The following is an 18,110-nucleotide window of genomic DNA, read 5'->3' as shown; positions in this document are numbered from 1 at the left end:
GACAGTTTAAACCATGGGTCTCAAACTCGGGGCCCTCGTGACGACATTTTGTGGCCCCCACCTTGATATGAAAGTTTAATGTGAGTTTTATATGAATGCCACTTTACCGTGTTGTGTGTGGTATTTTGAGTTTGAGACCCCTGGTTTAAACAGTGAATAAATGTACGTAAATGCCAGAAGTGAAGTTACAAGGGTCATGTGACTACCGCAAGTTACTTAAAAAACATAAGTTACGTTCAAAAACGTGATTAACGTAACTTAAGTTAAAAATAATTTACATGGGATTCCAAGCCCACTCTCCTGGGTGAAAGTCTGCCGTTTGTTGAAGTCCACCTTTTCAACTTTGGTTGGCTGTCAATCACTACCACGTCAGCAAGAATAATAAAATAATTTACTTTTGTTTTCACATGGAACACGAACACCACTCTCTTGGGAGAAAGTCTGCCATTTGTTTGACTCATCCACCACCCCAGCCTCCTAGTGAACTTCCCTTGCTGTCAATAACTACTACGTCTGCAAGATGGCGGCAGACACATTAAATCAGAGGTTAATATATAACTTTTTTTTGGCTGCCTGTACACAGGACCTATACCAGGGGTAGGCAACCTGCTGCTCTGGAGCCACATGGCTCTTCAGGCTGTCTGCAGTGGCTCCCTGTGACTGTGACAAAAAAATTATACAAACTGAAATGGTTATTTCTTTACATTTTCATTTGTCACATTGGTTTAGGCCCAAAGCAATTTGTATTCTTCAATTATAAAAATGTGTAGCTTATAAAAGGCATTACTAATCAACTAAAAAGTCTATCATTGCTTGCAAAACCTCACAGCCTGTTGCCTGAAACTCGAAATTCTGCAAACTTTAAGTCAAGTTTTGAGTTTTCCATATAGCTTTCAATTACAAATTTGCATTTGTGTCCTGGTTGCATTACAAAATCATATCAATAAATGCTCATTATGACCTATTAGTAATGTTGGTAGGTTAATTTAACTTAGTATGCCATTTTATCTTCATTGTAAGACTTGAAATAAGGTTTTGTGGCTCCATTCCAACATTTTTACTCATTTTTTGTTCAACAGTGGCTGTTTTGCTCTTAAAGGTTGCAGACCCCTGACCTATACTGACGTTTTTTGAGGAGAGGACAGGCTGGAAAATAAAGCCATTATGCCTCAGCATAAACTGCATTAATTTTACATTCGCAAACCAGACTAAATACAAAACAAACCAAATACATCAATGTCACTCTGATTCGGACGAACCAAACAGACTTGGGTTGTGAAAGCGACCTAAGGGATCTGGGCGGGACAATTGAGTGACATTCAACTTTTCTTTGTTTGGCAGGGGAGAGGAAGAAACAGCTGGCAGAGATCTGTACTCTACTGAGTGCACTTTTGTAGTTGATGAATTATATCAGTAACTTCCTGAGCTGAAATGCCACGTCTTAATCAGACCTGCATTAAAATAATTGATTGCACAGTAATGTTAAGACATTTCTGTTGTAGGTTAGTATTGTTTTCACTGATAAAAGCCAACAGTAAGAGGCTTACATACACCTCAGTGGGAGATGGGAATAATGGACACCTCATGCAGTGACCTCGCTGTGACAAACTCCCTCTGCTCCCGACCGATTGCCTAATTAATCGGCCTGGCTGCTGATAGCCCTGAATTAGTTTGCAAACAAATGAGGACGGCTGCCGTGCCACTGAAACCTCTGTGGGGAAGGGCAGTACAGGAGGGGCTGGTATGAATGAATAACAAGACCTATACTTCTCTAAAGCTTGAGGAATAACGTCATATTTCTTTCTGTGTTATATCACAGAATACAATGGTTTGATATTTTAAAGGAACAAAGAAGGAAGCAGCACGTGGAGTTTAGTGTCCTTTTTCATGCAGTTTGACACAGGTGGACATTTGGTTTTTCTGGAGGTTGAACCAGCGCCCACACAGTCATTACAAGCTTTTTTTTTTTTTTTTTTAAAGAACTTTTTGGTTTATGCAGCACAAGAGGCGTGTTGCTGCTGCAAAATACAAAGAGGATAAAAACATTAAAGGGATTTTTCAGGTGCCACTTCATCAATGAAATAATGAGGGTAATTATCCCTGGAGTGGAGAAAGGTCTGCAATTTAAATGGACTGTTTGATTGAGGCTGGAGTTTAGCCACCACTGGATTAAGTCCAGAAGAGAAGTGTCCATGTCTCCCTCTCTCTCTCTCTCTCTCTGTGTATGTGTGTGTGTGTGTGTGAAAAAGGTTGGGAACCACTGCTGTAGAGCACACTTCATCATGTTCTATCTGGGACACGTTGAAGTGGTGATGTTCCAATGAAGCTTCATGAATCATTTTCTTTATTTTCTGAATCCACTAGATGGCGCTCTCTGTTCAACAAAGAGCTGAAATCACACTCAATACCATTGCTTGAGCCCTATTCTTTAAACCTCTGAAGTCCAGAAGATTTTGTTTCAAATTTGTCAAATTCATATGCAATATCCCTATTTTGTTGTTTTTTTTACTCTTTTTTCATTCTGCCTGTATATGCAACTTAAATAATAATTACCATGCCATGCTGGTATCATCTTTTTCAGCACAACCTCACCTGATTATTATCAAGTCATTTTGACTCACTGGATCATTTAACATTTTGAAACACAAAAAACACACACACAAAAAAATACAAAAAAATACACAAAATTACAAAAAACATACAAGAAACACACAAAAACCAAACAATTACCAAAAAAACCCCATAAAAACACAGAACACACACAAAAAACACAAAAAAACACACAAAAAATAGCCCAAAATCACACAAAAAACAGTAAAAAAAAAAAAAAAAAAAGGTTGCATTAAAAATGTTAAAACGCACACTGCAAAATCTGAAAAATCTCTGCAGTAAAAGTAAAATCACGTTACACTTGGTCGTGGTGATTTTAACCTTTGCTGAAAAAGAGTTAACACACTAAATTGGACATGGAAACTTGTGGAAAAGCCAAAACTTTAGAGAAAAGCTGACAGCAGGGCTCCATGCTGCTTCATTTTTACGTCATGAAGAAGTCATGCTCTGGCGCTTTCATGGACTCAAGAGGGTTAAATCAGGAGCACCATTTAGTGGGCTCAGAAAATAAAGAAAATGGTTCATGAGGCTTCATTTGGACATCACTACCTTGAAGGACACATAAAGTTTTATCTGAGATAAATATCAAAACAGCTGTTGAATATTTTTCTGTTTATATAGACTTGTTAGTTTGTAAATAAAGTATTTCCGTATTCAATAATTTATTCATTCATTATCCTTAACCGCTTATCTGCACTCAGGTCGTGGGGCGCTGGAACCGATCCCGGCTGACATTGGGTGAGAGGCGAGTCTCCAGACTATCACAGGGTAGACACATAGAGACAGACAACCCTAACCCTTTCAGCACTAAATAAATTATCATTGAGTCCTCTGATGAGCATGCAGATCAAAAGACAAACAGGAATAGTTAATGCAATATGCAGATTGGCATCCAGTAATGAGACATTGGAGACTGGTAAGGTTTAGGTCAGAGACATGATGCTGAGACACTAGAAAACAGCAGGAAGTTTGTTATTGTAAAAAACCCTTATTGCTAGTGATGTCCCAATGAAGCCTCATGAACCATTTTCATTATTTTCTGAGCCCACTAGATGGCGCTCTCTGTTCAAGAAATAGCTGAAAGCACACGTAATAATCATTGCTTGAGCCTTTTTCTTTAAATCAAGAGCGCCATCTAGTGGGCTCAGGAGATACTGAAAATGGTTCAGGAAGCTTCATTGGGACATCACTACTTATCGCCCGATTGCCACAATTTGCATCCTCCTATTTAGAGTCATAACTCGTCTGAACACACAGACATAACTTATTCGGTGTAACTTACACTTTCTGAGGATATCTTTATATATACTTCAACACATTTTAACAACTTTTTCATCACCTTTCATGGAGCCATAATTAAATTTCCATTACTGAGTGGATGTCATTCTAGTAAAACAGTATGGCAATAAATGTTATAAAATAATTAGAATAAAAACAAAAATAAAACATGATATATACAGTATATGCAGTCATGGAAAAAAATATTTGACCCTTGTTTTCTTCAATTTCTTGTTCATTTTAATGCCTGGTACAAATAAAGGTACATTTGTTTGGACAAATAATGATAACAACAAATATAGTTCCATGGTTTTCTTGATAATGATTTTGGTTGTTGTTAGCAACAAATTGAAGAAAACAAGGGTGGTCTAATATTTTTTTTCCATGACTGTATATTACATGGACTGTTATCTGTGTTCCAACACAATTCCATGACTTTTCCAAAACTTTCAGGGCTTTAACTAATTCCATGGCATTTCCAGGCCAGGATAATATTTTATATATGTATATTTTCCAGGTTCTTCGTAACCATGGGAACCCTGATGTCCAAAGATTTGTTTTGAAGTCATGATGCCATTATCAAAAATACACATCATTATCATAACACGAAACATTTCAAAGTTTTCTCTAGTGTCACAGTAATCCAGGGACAGCTGTTTGTACATAAATGGGTACATTGCAAACTGGAATTGCTGATGAATAATTCTTGATACTTAGCACATTGTATACAAAAATATAGGCTAAAAAGCCCCAGCACAATGGTCTAGGAGTGGTCTGAATGGGGGCTGGCTGTTTAAAAAAACATGGTTTGGATTATTGAAACACTTCATTAGGAACTGATGAGGAAAAGATTTTACTTCTGGTAATAACACTTCAGTGAACATTTAGAGCAGTGATGGAAGAAGTATTCAGATCCCTTACTTAAAGGAACACTCCACCGTTTTTTCATATTAAAACATGTTATTCGGTCAAGTAAGACGAGTTGATACAGACCTCTTGCGTCTCAATGCGTGCACTCAATCGCCCTGGCGTGCGGCGCCACTTGGCTAGCACTTAGCTTAGCCCAGTTCATTCATTAGGATCCAAACAGATGGACAGTTAGAAGCGACCAAACTCCTCCACGTTTTCCCTATTTAAATACAGCTACACGAGTAGTTAAACGACCAAGTATGGCGACACAAAATAAAACGTGGCGCTTTTCTAAGCGGATAAAAAGGATAACTATAATGTATGGCGGAATAGCACTTGGGAGCACTTTGACTCGGCGCAGTAATATCATCACTCCTGAGGGGAGAAGATTTTTCAGGAGTGATGATATTACTGCGCCGAGTCGAAGTGCTAATGAATGAACGGGGCTAAGCTAAGTGCTAGCCAAGTGGCGTCGCACGCCAGGGCGATTGAGTGCACGCATTGAGACGCAAGAGGTCTGTATCAACTCGTCTTACTTGACCGAATAACATGTTTTAATATGAAAAAACGGTGGAGTGTTCCTTTAAGTAAACGTACTAATACCACACAGTGAAATTACTCCACTACAAGTAAAAGTCCTGCATTCAAAACTTACTGAAGTAAAAGTACAAAAGTATCAGCATCAAAATGTACTTAAAGTATCAAAAGTAAAAGTATGCATTATGCAGAAATGACAGATTGTTTTATATATTCTAACTAAATGTTATTGTATTATTATTTCAATGCATTTATGCAAGCAACATTTTAATTATGTAAAGATAGGGCTCATATTACCTACTTTATATACTTTTATGAGGTTTGATTTATAAAAATGTCTAATCATTTTAACTTTATCATGTTTTTTTTTTATGTTAAATCTCAACCTGAAAAGTAACTAAAGCTGTCAGCTAAATGTAGTGGAGTAAAAAGTACAGTATTTGCCTCTAAAATGTAGTGAAGTAGAAGTACATAGTTACATAAAATAGAAATACTCAAGTAAAGTACAATTACCTCAAAATTGTACTAAGTTACATTCCACCACTGATTTGGAGACACATTAGGTATTAATATTTTGAGACTTTACATTCAAGATATTTACTCTTTGCGTTGTTAAAAATAAATAAATCTGTGAGATTGTGTTTCTTTTGAACCACATTTTGTGTTTCAGATTAGTAGTATTTAAATATGATAATTATTTCTTTAATGACGCATGCAGGCCTCATCCATAAATGTTAATAAAAATCAATATACATTCTGTCTTTGCACTTGGCTACTAGGGATATATCATTTTCTGTGGTCCCATGTGTAATTTAAACAAAGCAAAGTACTAGAACAGAATTTATATCAAAAGTATTAAAATACAGTATTACAATATTTAAACATATTCTTAATCTTTGGCATTCCTTTACTCTTTTTTTTTTTAGCATATAATGTACGAACTCACTCATATAATACCACAGAGACCAATACAGTGGAGGCTTTAATCTTCTGCTTAAACCACCAGTTGTATTGTAAATGAATATGCTGCTCTCTTCTGGCTAACAATATGAACTACAGGTGAATGTGTTGTTTTAAAGCCACAAGATGACTGAATCAGAAAGCTGGCTGTATGATTAAATCAGTTAATATAATAGTACAACAACTGGAAAAGGGTCTGAGATGACAGACAACTAATAAAACCATCCCCATAATCATCAAGTGTCTCAAATTAAGGAGGAAATAAAAGCTAAGTAGAAAATTTCAAAAAAAAATTTGAGTGTGCTTGACTCTGGCCGGTGACTAGTGATGTGCCAGTGAAGCCTCATGAACCATTGTCATTATTTTCTGAGCCCACTAGATGGAGCTATTGGTTTAAAGAAAAAGGCTTAAGTAATGGGAATTGAGTGTGTTTTCAGCTCTTTGTTGAACACAGAGCACCATCTACTCAGCCTTAATGGTACGCGCTCTACCAGTGTGAGCCACCGGGACGCCCATATAATATATTATATGATAATATTATTATTATATTGTTACGGCCCCTGCCGTATAGTCTGTGGTTGTGCGTGTCTGTGCACATGCGTGCGTGTGTGTGTGTTTGCTCCCTCCCCTCAGGCTGCTGGTGAAGGATGATTGGAGCTTCCGGCGACCACAGGAGCCAATCAGATTCGGCAATTAGTCTTCCACAACTTTCAAAAGGCTGGCTGGAGCTTCAGTCAAGGAGCGGCTGGATCTGATGTGAACCGTCGCCCAAACCTTTGTCTGTGCTCGGCTTCGTTATATTGTACACTGTGATTAGTTGTGGTTGTTCTTTAGTTATTGTGTAACAGTTAAACTGACCCTGGTTTTTGTTGTTATTTTATTTTGTTAAACCTTTAGCCTGAAGGGTCCTTTTGTTTGTACATATCTTACTGCTATTTTATTTCTTATTAAAAACACCTGTTACCTCCTTTTACCCCTTTAAGCTGGTGGATGTAACACACACACACACACACACACACACACACACACACACACACACATATATATATATATATATATATTATTTTAGACCTGTATCTGTGATTTTGAATCCTACTATTTGGTCTTGAATGGGATGTTTGATGTTTGAATATGAAAATCAATAAAGACACCATTAACCCAGGTAGCTCCATCATGCCTCTGTCTTTTCAAATAGTGACAATCCATAACTGTTAAGCTTTTGTCATAATTACATCTGTATCTCATTCTTAACAGACAGTTTTATGGTAATTATCAGATCTATTAATGAGATAGTAGGTTACAAACAACCAAAGCTTTGGAGTTTATTTCTTTGGTATATCCAAAATACACAATTAAATGGAAAGAAACAAACCCTCCAATTCTTCTGAACCACTTAAAATGAGCTCATTCACAGTTTCAAGTTTATTAAAGTAACTTTATTTTCTTTGAACAGATAATAGTAACACATTTATTACAGTGATCTTGATCATTTCATCTCTCATCTCTATTAAGAGTATTTGTTTGGATATGTTGTATCACACTGTGTGATGTGCCAATAAAGCCTCATGAACCTTGAGGCTTCTTTATTATTATTGGTTTAAAGAAAAATGCTCACAAATATGAATATGAACAAAGACCCTTTGAAACTGAAAACAATCTTAATATCAAACCTAAACAAAATTCTTATTATGAAATAATATGCTTACTTAATTATGAAACCAAGTACATTTCTTATCAAATGAAAACAATTACTTTTTACATAATATCAATCCATTGCATAATTACATAAAATTAAATAATGTCCTGAAATACAGAAAAATAAGCCAAACTGTTACAAAATAAGAAAAATCCTGAAGAAGAGAATTAAGTAAACGTCTTATGAAATAACATCTTAAGAAAATTTAACAAAGTCCTTTATAATAAGATATAAACACAATTGCTCATAAAAAATGAAACTAAATTCCTACAAAATAGGTTTATTCCTCAATTACCATATTAACCAAAGTTCTTAATACAAATAAGCAAACTTATTATGAAATTCAAAAATCCTTTATAATAACTGAAATTATTCTTAAATACAAAATTATATATTTTTAATGAAACAAACACATTCCTTCATTATAAAAAATAAGACAATATCAATATTCCTTAACCAGAAAAATAACCTAAATTCTAATTTAAATCTTTCAACACAACAAATAGGATTAGAACTCAATTTTTTTTTTTTTTGCCATTATTATTTTTTAACTTAATGCAAGGTACCAACTAGCACAAAGGTCCTATTTCGCCGGTCATATATTTCTGATACAATTTCTCAAATTTCTGATTCATTTTTTGAAGGAGATTCTCAACATCTCACTAGATGTGCTCCAGATCTGCAACTACAATGTTCCTCCTGTTATCCCAGGATTAAATTGTCAATTTTTTTATTTTCACGTCGAGCATTGTAATACTAAAGATGTATCACAATGTTTCAAGCTTATTTCATTTAACATCTTGATTTATTTGATCAAAGTTGTTCCCAGTCATCCTTGGTCAGAGTGTCTTTGGTTTTCAGTTGCGTCCGCTGATTGGACCCCACTATTAGTGATGTGTCAATGAAGCCTCATGAACCATTTTCTTTATTTTATGAGACCACTAGATAGTGCTCTTAATTTAAAGAAAAGGGCTCAAGCTATGGTAATTGAGTGTGATTTCAGCTCTTGTTGAACAGAGAGCTCCATCTAGTGGACTCATAAAATAAAGAAAATGGTTCATGAAGCTTCATTGGAACATCACTACCCACTATACTGTTTTTACACAACACACAAAGTATGAAAAGACACATTCTGCTTCAGTCTCTTGACGATGAGAGTAAGAAAATGCACACATAATAGCTCCTTTCTCTTCAGTCGGCCTTTCAGCTGCTGAAACAGGCTTCTAATTATCCAGCTCAGTGTTCTTCTGTATGCGTGGCTTCTGCCCCCTACTGGCCTGGGGAGACATAACAGCACACATGTGACTTCCTGCATCACTGCTCTCTCCATTCAATAAACACAGACTGAGGAACAACAGACATGTCAGTACCTTACAGTAGAAGTACATGCCAGTGTTCACCAGCAGCAGAGTCAATGGCAGGACAACCGCTCTGATGATAAGAGGTGTTGGATCTGATCAAACACATGGACAGTTATTACATCACACAACATCATCAGTCCGTTAAACACAGCCTGTGGTGACCTCAAGTCTTCTAACATCACTTTAACATAGAGCTGTTTGATTCAGTGCCAGAGACTTGTATCTTAAACTTCACTTTTAATGCTTCATTTTTACTGCATATGAGCTCGTTCCAACTAATGATTAAGGATTAATGGACTCTGTTGAGGGGCCTTCACACCACTGCATGCTAACTGACTGCATCCCGTCATTTCACTGAGGGGAAGCAGGTTTTATTCACGGCAGTAGGGATATGAAGCAGTGACCACAGATTTTTCCTCTGCCATGCGAAGCTCAACATGGTGAGCTCCAGCAGACGCTTTCAAAAACACTTTGAGGGCAGGCAGTTCTCAGGGCAACTGACAGGGCAGTGTAAAAGCAGCTTTACGTGGAGGGTTGGGCTTTTAATTTTCAGGTCACATTTAGATTCAGTTTTTTTATTAAAGCTGTTTTTGTTTTTTGTTTTTTGTTTTTTATCTCTAAAGGCTTTGCCGTTGTTAGAGTATCAGTTGTTAATTTATCAGGAGATTGTGGGTTTTTACACCCTGACTAGTGATGTGCCAATGAAGCCTCATGAACCATTTTCTTTATCTTATGAGCCCACAAGATGGCGCCCTTGATTTAAAAAAAAAAAAAAAAGGCTCAAGCTATGGTAACTGAATGTACTTTCAGCCCTTTGTTGAACAGAGAGCACCATCTAGTGGGCTCAGAAAATAAAGAAAATGGTTCATGAAGCTTCATTGGCACATCACTAGCCCTGACAACTGTCAATCAAATTTTCTTTGATAATCTTGATAAAAATAAGCTACATTGTGTGTCATATTTTTCTGAAATGTACCACACTAAGGTCATAAGGTCAAATCTTTGGTTTTGTCATCCCTGAAAAAATTTAAAGCACACTTCGACCAATTTTCAATATGTATGTCATGACACTCTTACTAAGGTGTGAAAAGTGATGGATGTAGTGACAGTGAAGTGTTTGTGATTGGTCATGTCAGAAGGTGCTTCTCATTGTGAAATATTTCTCTGTTGTCAGAGAACCAGAGCTAACCTAGCATGCTCTTATTGTTTGGTGTTGCCATTTATATATTTTGTTTTATTTGTTATACATTTTACAAGTTTGGTTGCTATATAACATGTGTAAAACAGTTGTGGTGGGATGACAGTTCTGTCATATTCTGTGTAAGCTTCGCCTGTGTGTGCCTTTAAGGGTAATTCATTTTTTCTTGTTTAAGTCCAGCCTTTGTTGTGATAGGTGGGTTAGGTCACATGACACTGCCAGGTCATAATGTTGAGGCTTTGATCATTAAAGCATTAGATTTCTCCATGCCATGCGGTCAGCTTGTAGCTTCCAGCTAGCTTCATCATTTTCCTCCCACTGTTGTGCCGAGGAAAAGGATCGCTTGTGAGTTATGTTTATGTTTTTCAATAATTTCAATGTTTAGTTTATTTGCATGTAACTGTCATGTTGTGTGCTGCTATTTACATTGTTGTCTCTGTTAGTATATTGTGTTGTTTGACCAACAAGTCAGTGATTTATGCTGTATTATTTCTGTCATTTTAGTTTTTCTCATGAAATAATTTTTGTAAGACAACAGTAAAGACCATTGAACATTACTCCAGCTTCTGTCCTTCTCGTGGAACTTTTTCGCTATCTGTCGATTTGTGTACAGACACCCACACACTGAGGACAGAATAAGTTCTGTTCGCTGTACTGAATCACTAGAATCAGTACATTAAAAAGACTTGTAAAGATTAGTTCACTGCATCATTCTGTGCTTAACCGCAGCTATGGTTGTGTATCAGAACTCACAGAGCTGAAACACGGCCAAGTGTTCGGTTCTGATTACTACGTGAGCTAACTGAATAAGCCATTGAGCTGAGAATTTAGTTGGATAAAGCTACATTTTGCAAACTGGGTTAGGGTAACCCTAACCTTAACCCATGACTGACTGGCGTTTGCAGAGGCAGAGAGCTAAATATATATACTGTACTATTATTATTATATACCGTCTAGTCACTATAGCTTTGTTGCCATCATATCACCAGTATAATTACCTTCATCTTGTCAACCATCCTACCAACCGATGTTCTTTTTTTTTTTTTTTTTTTTACTTCTTAAGTGTCCTTGTTCTATTCTGTGTTTTTTTCTATTGTTTTTATTTATGCTACCTAAGTATTTTATTCTATTGTATTTTATTGTACTTGAATACCGGACTGCTGTGACAACCGAATTTCCCTTCGGGGATGAATAAAGTAATCTATCTATCTGTCTGTCTGTCTGTCTGTCTGTCTGTCTGTCTATCTATCTATCTATCTATCTATCTAATCAGGGCTCTTGTTCACTTTACTATTACGTTGAGGACATGAACCCAAACACTGACTGACCATGCCTAGACAGTGAATGGCATTTTATCCAAGAGGGAGATAGGGAGCTCCGGAGCAGAAGGTGGCAGTAATGCACCTATTATGCTGAATGCCAACCAATGGTAAAACACAAGAAGAAGAAGAAGAAGACTGGAGAGAAGGGCGGGCTGGAGTTCTTTGGAACAAATCATTTGTGAATGAACCATCACTATAACACGGTGAGGGAGGGTAGTCACAGTGGATCATCTGGATTATTGACAGTCAGTTTGGACAAATCATGTTTTCCAAACCGGCATGTGAACAGTGAGTGTTTCTGCTTTAGCTTACCTAAGACATTAACAAAGAGCAGACGGCTGTCAGAGGAGAAGTTATGAGAAAAAACATAGAGGTGATAAACACAGCTGTAGTTTCCTTGGTGGGCGGGCTTTACAACAGGAAACAGGAAATTGGCAGAGTGGTTGACAGCTGGCTGAGTGTAGTTGTGTGCTGAGTCGGAAGAGGTGAAGGTGAGCTGGAAGGAGCCTCCTGGGTACTGGGGCTGGATGGAGCAGCTGATGGTGAAGGTGGAGCCCTTTACCACTCGAAACACCTGCTGCTGGGCCTCAGAGTCCCCATCCATGAAGGAGGACACAGAGATTTTGGGCTGAAGCAGCAAATCTGTAAACACAGAGAGATGATGACAGGTCACCTTCACCCAACAATACAATGGCCCCTAAAATAAGATGTCAACCATTATATCATCGATATTGACACTGATGGGCTTACCTGAGCAGGTGAGATTCAGATTGAAAGGAGTGGGATTTTTTGTTATGCAATTCCTCCAGACAGCCGCAAACTGAACACAGTCAGCATAGGATTGCATTATGCTGTATTGGGCACGCTCTTGTCCTATATACAGAGCAGAGCCACAGTCTAGTTCTCTACAGGTAACATCTGCTTCCTTCAAGGTCCAGCGAAATTCACTTACTCCTTTCCAGTCTCCCTGTTTTACCTCCAGGTAACCTGCACAGCGGCTTATTCCTCCCACCAACCTGACAGGTTCTGAACAGAAACAACAGAGTCATTAGTTAAAGGACAAAGTGAGTTTCATTAGAACAGAATGAAACAGATTTCTTTTACCTGAGCAGGTGAGGCCAACAGCTTTGCCAGGTGAGCAGGACCTTGCAGCTGAGTCTGAGCTTCTACAGTCTAGGAGAGAGGACTCATTTCCTCCACACTGGAACTCTCTGGTTAACATTGGAGCCTCCCCTTCTCCATAGAGCGCCCCCTGGAGGACTGAAGGAGCCCCACAGCCAAGCTCCCTACAGACCACCTCTGCATCCTGCCGGTCAAAGTCATCTTCACACACTGAGGACCACTGATGGTTGGACTGATTAGACTTCACCACCAGTCTGCCTGAGCACAGACTGCTCCCATTCTCCAGCCTGACAGAGTCTGCAGGGATGACAGAAGATAAAATAAAGAGCGATAAAAGAAATACAAAAAAATACAAATTTGTCATGAAACAACAAATCATTGATGCAAACTCAAATTATTCATTCATTAATTTTCCATAACCACTTATTATTTTACTCGGGTCGCTGGGTCGCAATTCCAGCTGACATTGGGAGAGAAGCGGGGTACACCCTGGACAGGTCTCCAGATCGCAGGGCTGACACATAGAGACGGACAACCCTTCATGCTCTCATACACACCTACGGACAATTTAGAGTCACCAATTAAACCTAAGCTGCATGTTTTTGGACTGTGGGAGGAAGCCAGAGTGCCCGATGAGAATCCTCGCTGACACAGGGAGAACATGCAAACTCCACACAGAAGAGCCGCAGGCCAGAGTCGAACCGGTGTCTCTATGGCTGTGAGGCAAGAGTACAAATCACTACACCAACATGTAGCCCAAACTCAAATAAGCCCAATTCAAACATAAGGGGGGGGGGGGGGGGGGGGTGGACAGAGGGGAAGACATACGGGAAAGGGCTTCGAGCCGGATTCGAACCCAGGCCGCCCGCTTACGAGGACTGGGCCTCTGTGGTATGCGCTCTACCAGATGTGCCACCGGGAACGCCCCATAACTTCATCATTGACTGTAATGTGCAGATATCTGCTAGCTGTGTCCCTCCCATCTGAATCTCACTCAATTGTCCCTTCCGGGCCTCTGAAAGTCAAGATATGGATTATTGATGATTATTTAAAAAAAAGCGTTTATTCATCTTTTACCATGCCTAACTTTTCTGGATAAAACATATCAGTTATGGAATTGATGAGCAGATGATCCGCTTGAAAACGAGACCAAACTTACATTTTGACAAAATGCAATCGACGCCACAGACTACAGCAATTTTGGATGATGGTAATTTTGATACACATTACCATCTGAGATGCCATCAGTAGAACACTTCTGGGAAAAGGGGAGACAATTTAAAAAAAAATACCAGGCAAGTTATTGGATGAACCATCTATCACCATCACACACCATCCATGGTGAAACCACTTGGGAGAGGCTTCAGTGCGGTGTTCTGTGCTTCCTTTAATTAAATCTCTAATTTAATAAAGTTCTGATAAAAATGATGCATTTACCATATTGTTGTGTTGAACCTGAACGGACAGTTTGTGTCATCACAAAGCTGCCAGTAGCTCCTCACAGGATGCTTATTGGCCAAATTCGTTGTGCGGACACAAAGACAAAGCTTGAAGTCCGACAGGATGGATTTGCATGATCTGTGATCCTGCAGTACTCACATGTTCTTCTGAAACGGAAGAAAATATATGCAACCCCCAATTCTAAACGGGATAGGAACTGGACTCTCTCCTTTAACCCTTTCTTGTTTCTCTAAAGAACATATTGATATATTCAGTAGGTCCTATTGTTTGGTCTTGCAATGCCATTGGATCGTAAATGTCTGAATAGGTCTTGGCCATGAACTTGTACAACTTGCAAACTTTCCTGGAAACTTCATGTTTCACTGGACTGGATATATCAACTTTTTGTAAAAATATATGAGATGGTTACTGCATGGGCTAAGGGAAAGGTGTGAATTTTCTGTAATGTGTGGGATGTACGTGGTCTGGGGGTTCCTTTTAGTATGCTAAGGAGAGAATACAATTAGCGATCCAGACAGTATTGTGTAACGTCAGTGGGATGTATCACATAATTAGGATTTATTTGCATTCAAATCATTTAGACTTTCACATACTGTAACTTTAACTGTTATTATTTCCATCTCAGAATGCAACCAGCAAGGAGAAATGTTTACTACAATATGCAAGATGTTATTGATGCTGTCCAAAATAGAGAGAGCAATTTTGAGGTTGAATCGGACACCAGTGATTCCAGTGACCAGGAGGTGGATGAAAATGCAGGTCAATTGGACAAAGAGAATGAGACACCCACTGATTGCCCAGTTTATGATGAGGACGTCAAGCCAACCATACCAATCCAGCCAACATCTGACAACACTTGAGCTACTTTACTTCCCAGGGAAGGGCTCTCCCACTGCTGACCTCCACATCACTGTCCAGAACACAGTGGTTGCCTCCACAGAAACAGCTAAAAACTTGGCGTGACTCTTGACAACCAACTGTCCCTCTCCACAAACATCACCGCTACCACAAGATCTTGCAGATGCTTGCTGCATAACATCAGCCCGTTTCTCACTCAGAAGGCAGCTCAGGTCGTGGTCCAGGCGCTGGTCATCTCACGCCTGGACTACTGCAACTCCCTCATGGCAGGTCTGGCTGCCAAAGCCATCCAACCTCTGAAACTCATCCAGAATGCAGCTGCTCGATTGGTCTTCAATCTTTCCAAATTTTCACACATAACACCCCTCCTCCCTCCCTCCACTGGTTATCAGTTGCTGCGTGGATACACTTCAATACTCTAGCTCTGGTCTACTCCGCTGCTAACGGTTCAGGCCCTGCTTACATCCAGGACCTTGTCAAACCCTACACTCCTGCTCGCCCCCTCTCTGCTCTGCATCAGCCAAACAGCTGGAGACTCCCACCCAGTGTGGGTCAACTCGCCTCAAAACCTCTTCCAGACTTTTGGCTGGATTATGTTACTGTTGGACTTACCTGAACAGGTGAGATGTACGAAGAGTAGAGAGGAATTTGACATTACACACTCCCTCACAGCAGATCCGGACTGAACACATTCAGGCTCAATCACCCACACAGATCTTTCTGGGTGCCCTTTTCCCCGTCCTACAGAAACAGCAGAGCCACAGTCCAGCATTGTACAGGCAACGTTTGCATCATCCAGGGTCAAGTCGCTCACTTCTCTCCATTCATCGGTCTTCAGCTGCATCTCACCTGCACAGCGGCTTTTTCCTCCCACCAACCTGACAGGTGCTGAACAGAAACAACAGAGTCATTAGTTAAAGGACAAAGTGAGTTTTATCAGAACAGAATGAAACATATCTCTTCTACCTGAGCAGGTGAGGCCAACAGCTTTGCCAGATGAGCAGGACCTTGCAGCTGAGTCTGAGCTTCTACAGTCTAGGAGAGAGGACTCATTTCCTCCACACTGGAACTCTCTGGTTAACATTGGAGCCTCCCCTTCTCCATAGAGCGCCCCCTGGAGGACTGAAGGAGCCCCACAGCCAAGCTCCCTACAGACCACCTCTGCATCCTGCCGGTCAAAGTTAGCTTCACACACTGAAGACCACTGATGGTTGGACTGATTAGACTTCACCACCAGTCTGCCTGAGCACAGACTGCTCCTGCTCCCATTCACCAGCCTGACAGAGTCTGCAGGGATGACAGAAGATAAAATAAAGAGAGATAAAAGACACCAGACACAAAATTCAAATGTGTCATGAAACAACAATACAGTACTTTAAACCTGACGCAGCACAATCCAACATAAGTCCATCATTAATAGCAGAATGCATCTTTAATAAACAAGTGATTTGAATATTTCCATAAAGATGGCACCGAGCATGCTGTCATGTTGCAAGTTTTTTATTTTTATTTTTACTTTATTATTATTATTTTTTTTTTACTTTTTTGCAACCTATAAACTGCCCAAGTAAGCTCTATCATATGATACAATCAGCCCTTTGTCACAACTTCACCACTACAGAGGAACAAAGTGGTGCTCAACACCAGAAAGATGTGGTCCGGACATCTAAGAACTGTTTCAGACTCAAAAGGTTGAGACAATGTCTGCCTCTTGGAACACTTTCTCTACTTTTCTTTTGAGGATAACTCCATGGCTGAGGATTTAAAAAGAAAAGAAAAAGGTTACTATAAGATACTCCAAACATGTTTGAAAAGTTCGGTTTCATCTTCAGATGAGCTCCAGTCTCTCCCATCTCATGTCTCTCTCTCTCGAGACCACAAGTGCCCGCCTTCCCACTCTTCTTCTTTTTCATTATATCAATAGGTGCATTACTGCCACCTTCTGCTCCCTCTTGAATGAAAACTCTAAAACCAACCACCGACAAACTCGAAGGGATGATAAGGCTTGGGAAGGATACACACTTGGAATACACACAGGTGAAACTAATCAAGGGCGAGGCAGGTAATCAACACAGACGGGAAACACACAAGGGCAGGAAGTGAAGATACCTGAAACGAAAGCCAAACTTAGTACAAAGAACCTGAAGGAGTCCTTTCAGGTTGGGTGGTCGGTGGCCCAGATTTACTGAGGCAACCACTTATCCAACTCCATTATGGCTGCCAGAGAAAACCTGCTGCCTTTCTAGCTGGTGCATGCACGTGTGTCAACATGGGTACATAACTGGTATAGATGATGTCACAGTTGATGTCACTGTGGACGTACCTGAGCAAGTGAGGTCCAGGCTAGAGTTAGAAATCGATGATGTTGCACAAATCATCTCAATGTTTCTATAAATACAATACGGAGTGATCTTCCACATAGATCTCACTGATGATGTCTCTGTTGATTCTACAGAAACAGCAGAGCCACAGTTTAGCTTTCTACAGACAGAACCTGCTTCTATCAGGGTCCAGTAAGGGCCCTCTACTGGTCTCCACTCTCTCTGATGCTTCATCTCCAGTGTTCCTGCACAGCGACGATCTCCTCCCACCAACCTAAGATACTCTGCACAGAAACAAGTACATAACATACATTTAATATGAAGAGAAGATTAAACGTAAACCAGATTGTTCTGCTTCATTTCTCTAATTACCTGAGTTTAGTTTTTTTTCAGCCTGGAATCCTGAGAATAAAATCAGATAATAAATATCAGTAAAAAATAAACACTAGCTGTAGCAACTCCTCTAAATGTTGGAGG

General features: G+C 39.4%; 1 protein-coding gene across 1 annotated transcript; it reads right to left on the bottom strand.

Annotated features, from left to right (window-relative positions):
- Positions 1-7,749: 7,749 nt before the first annotated feature.
- LOC131992649 (scavenger receptor cysteine-rich type 1 protein M130-like) lies at positions 7,750-17,885 on the bottom strand. Its single transcript, XM_059358284.1, has 9 exons — positions 17,636-17,885; positions 16,279-16,599; positions 16,162-16,200; positions 15,925-16,053; positions 12,976-13,290; positions 12,622-12,897; positions 12,184-12,513; positions 9,361-9,443; positions 7,750-9,267 (listed from the first exon to the last, which is right to left on the bottom strand). The coding sequence occupies exons 1-9, from the start codon at positions 17,865-17,867 to the stop codon at positions 9,214-9,216; spliced, it is 1,779 nt and encodes a 592-aa protein (XP_059214267.1). The 5' UTR covers positions 17,868-17,885; the 3' UTR covers positions 7,750-9,213.
- Between the last annotated feature and the right edge of the window lie 225 nt (positions 17,886-18,110).

The sequence above is a fragment of the Centropristis striata genome, chromosome 19, assembly GCF_030273125.1.
Source record: "Centropristis striata isolate RG_2023a ecotype Rhode Island chromosome 19, C.striata_1.0, whole genome shotgun sequence".
In the NCBI taxonomy this organism is placed as follows: domain Eukaryota; kingdom Metazoa; phylum Chordata; class Actinopteri; order Perciformes; family Serranidae; genus Centropristis; species Centropristis striata.
This window is presented reverse-complemented; position numbering and strand designations above follow the sequence as displayed.

Excerpts from the sequence above, each read along its gene's own strand:
- LOC131992649 (XM_059358284.1), bottom strand. The coding sequence starts at position 17,867 with ATGAAGCATCAGAGAGAGTGGAGACCAGTAGAGGGCCCTTACTGGACC. Across the intron at positions 16,054-16,161 it reads AGGAAAAAGCCGCTGTGCAG|GACGGGGAAAAGGGCACCCA; the intron begins GTGAGATGCAGC and ends CTGTTTCTGTAG. Across the intron at positions 12,898-12,975 it reads TGTTGGCCTCACCTGCTCAG|AACCTGTCAGGTTGGTGGGA; the intron begins GTAAAAGAAATC and ends GTTTCTGTTCAG.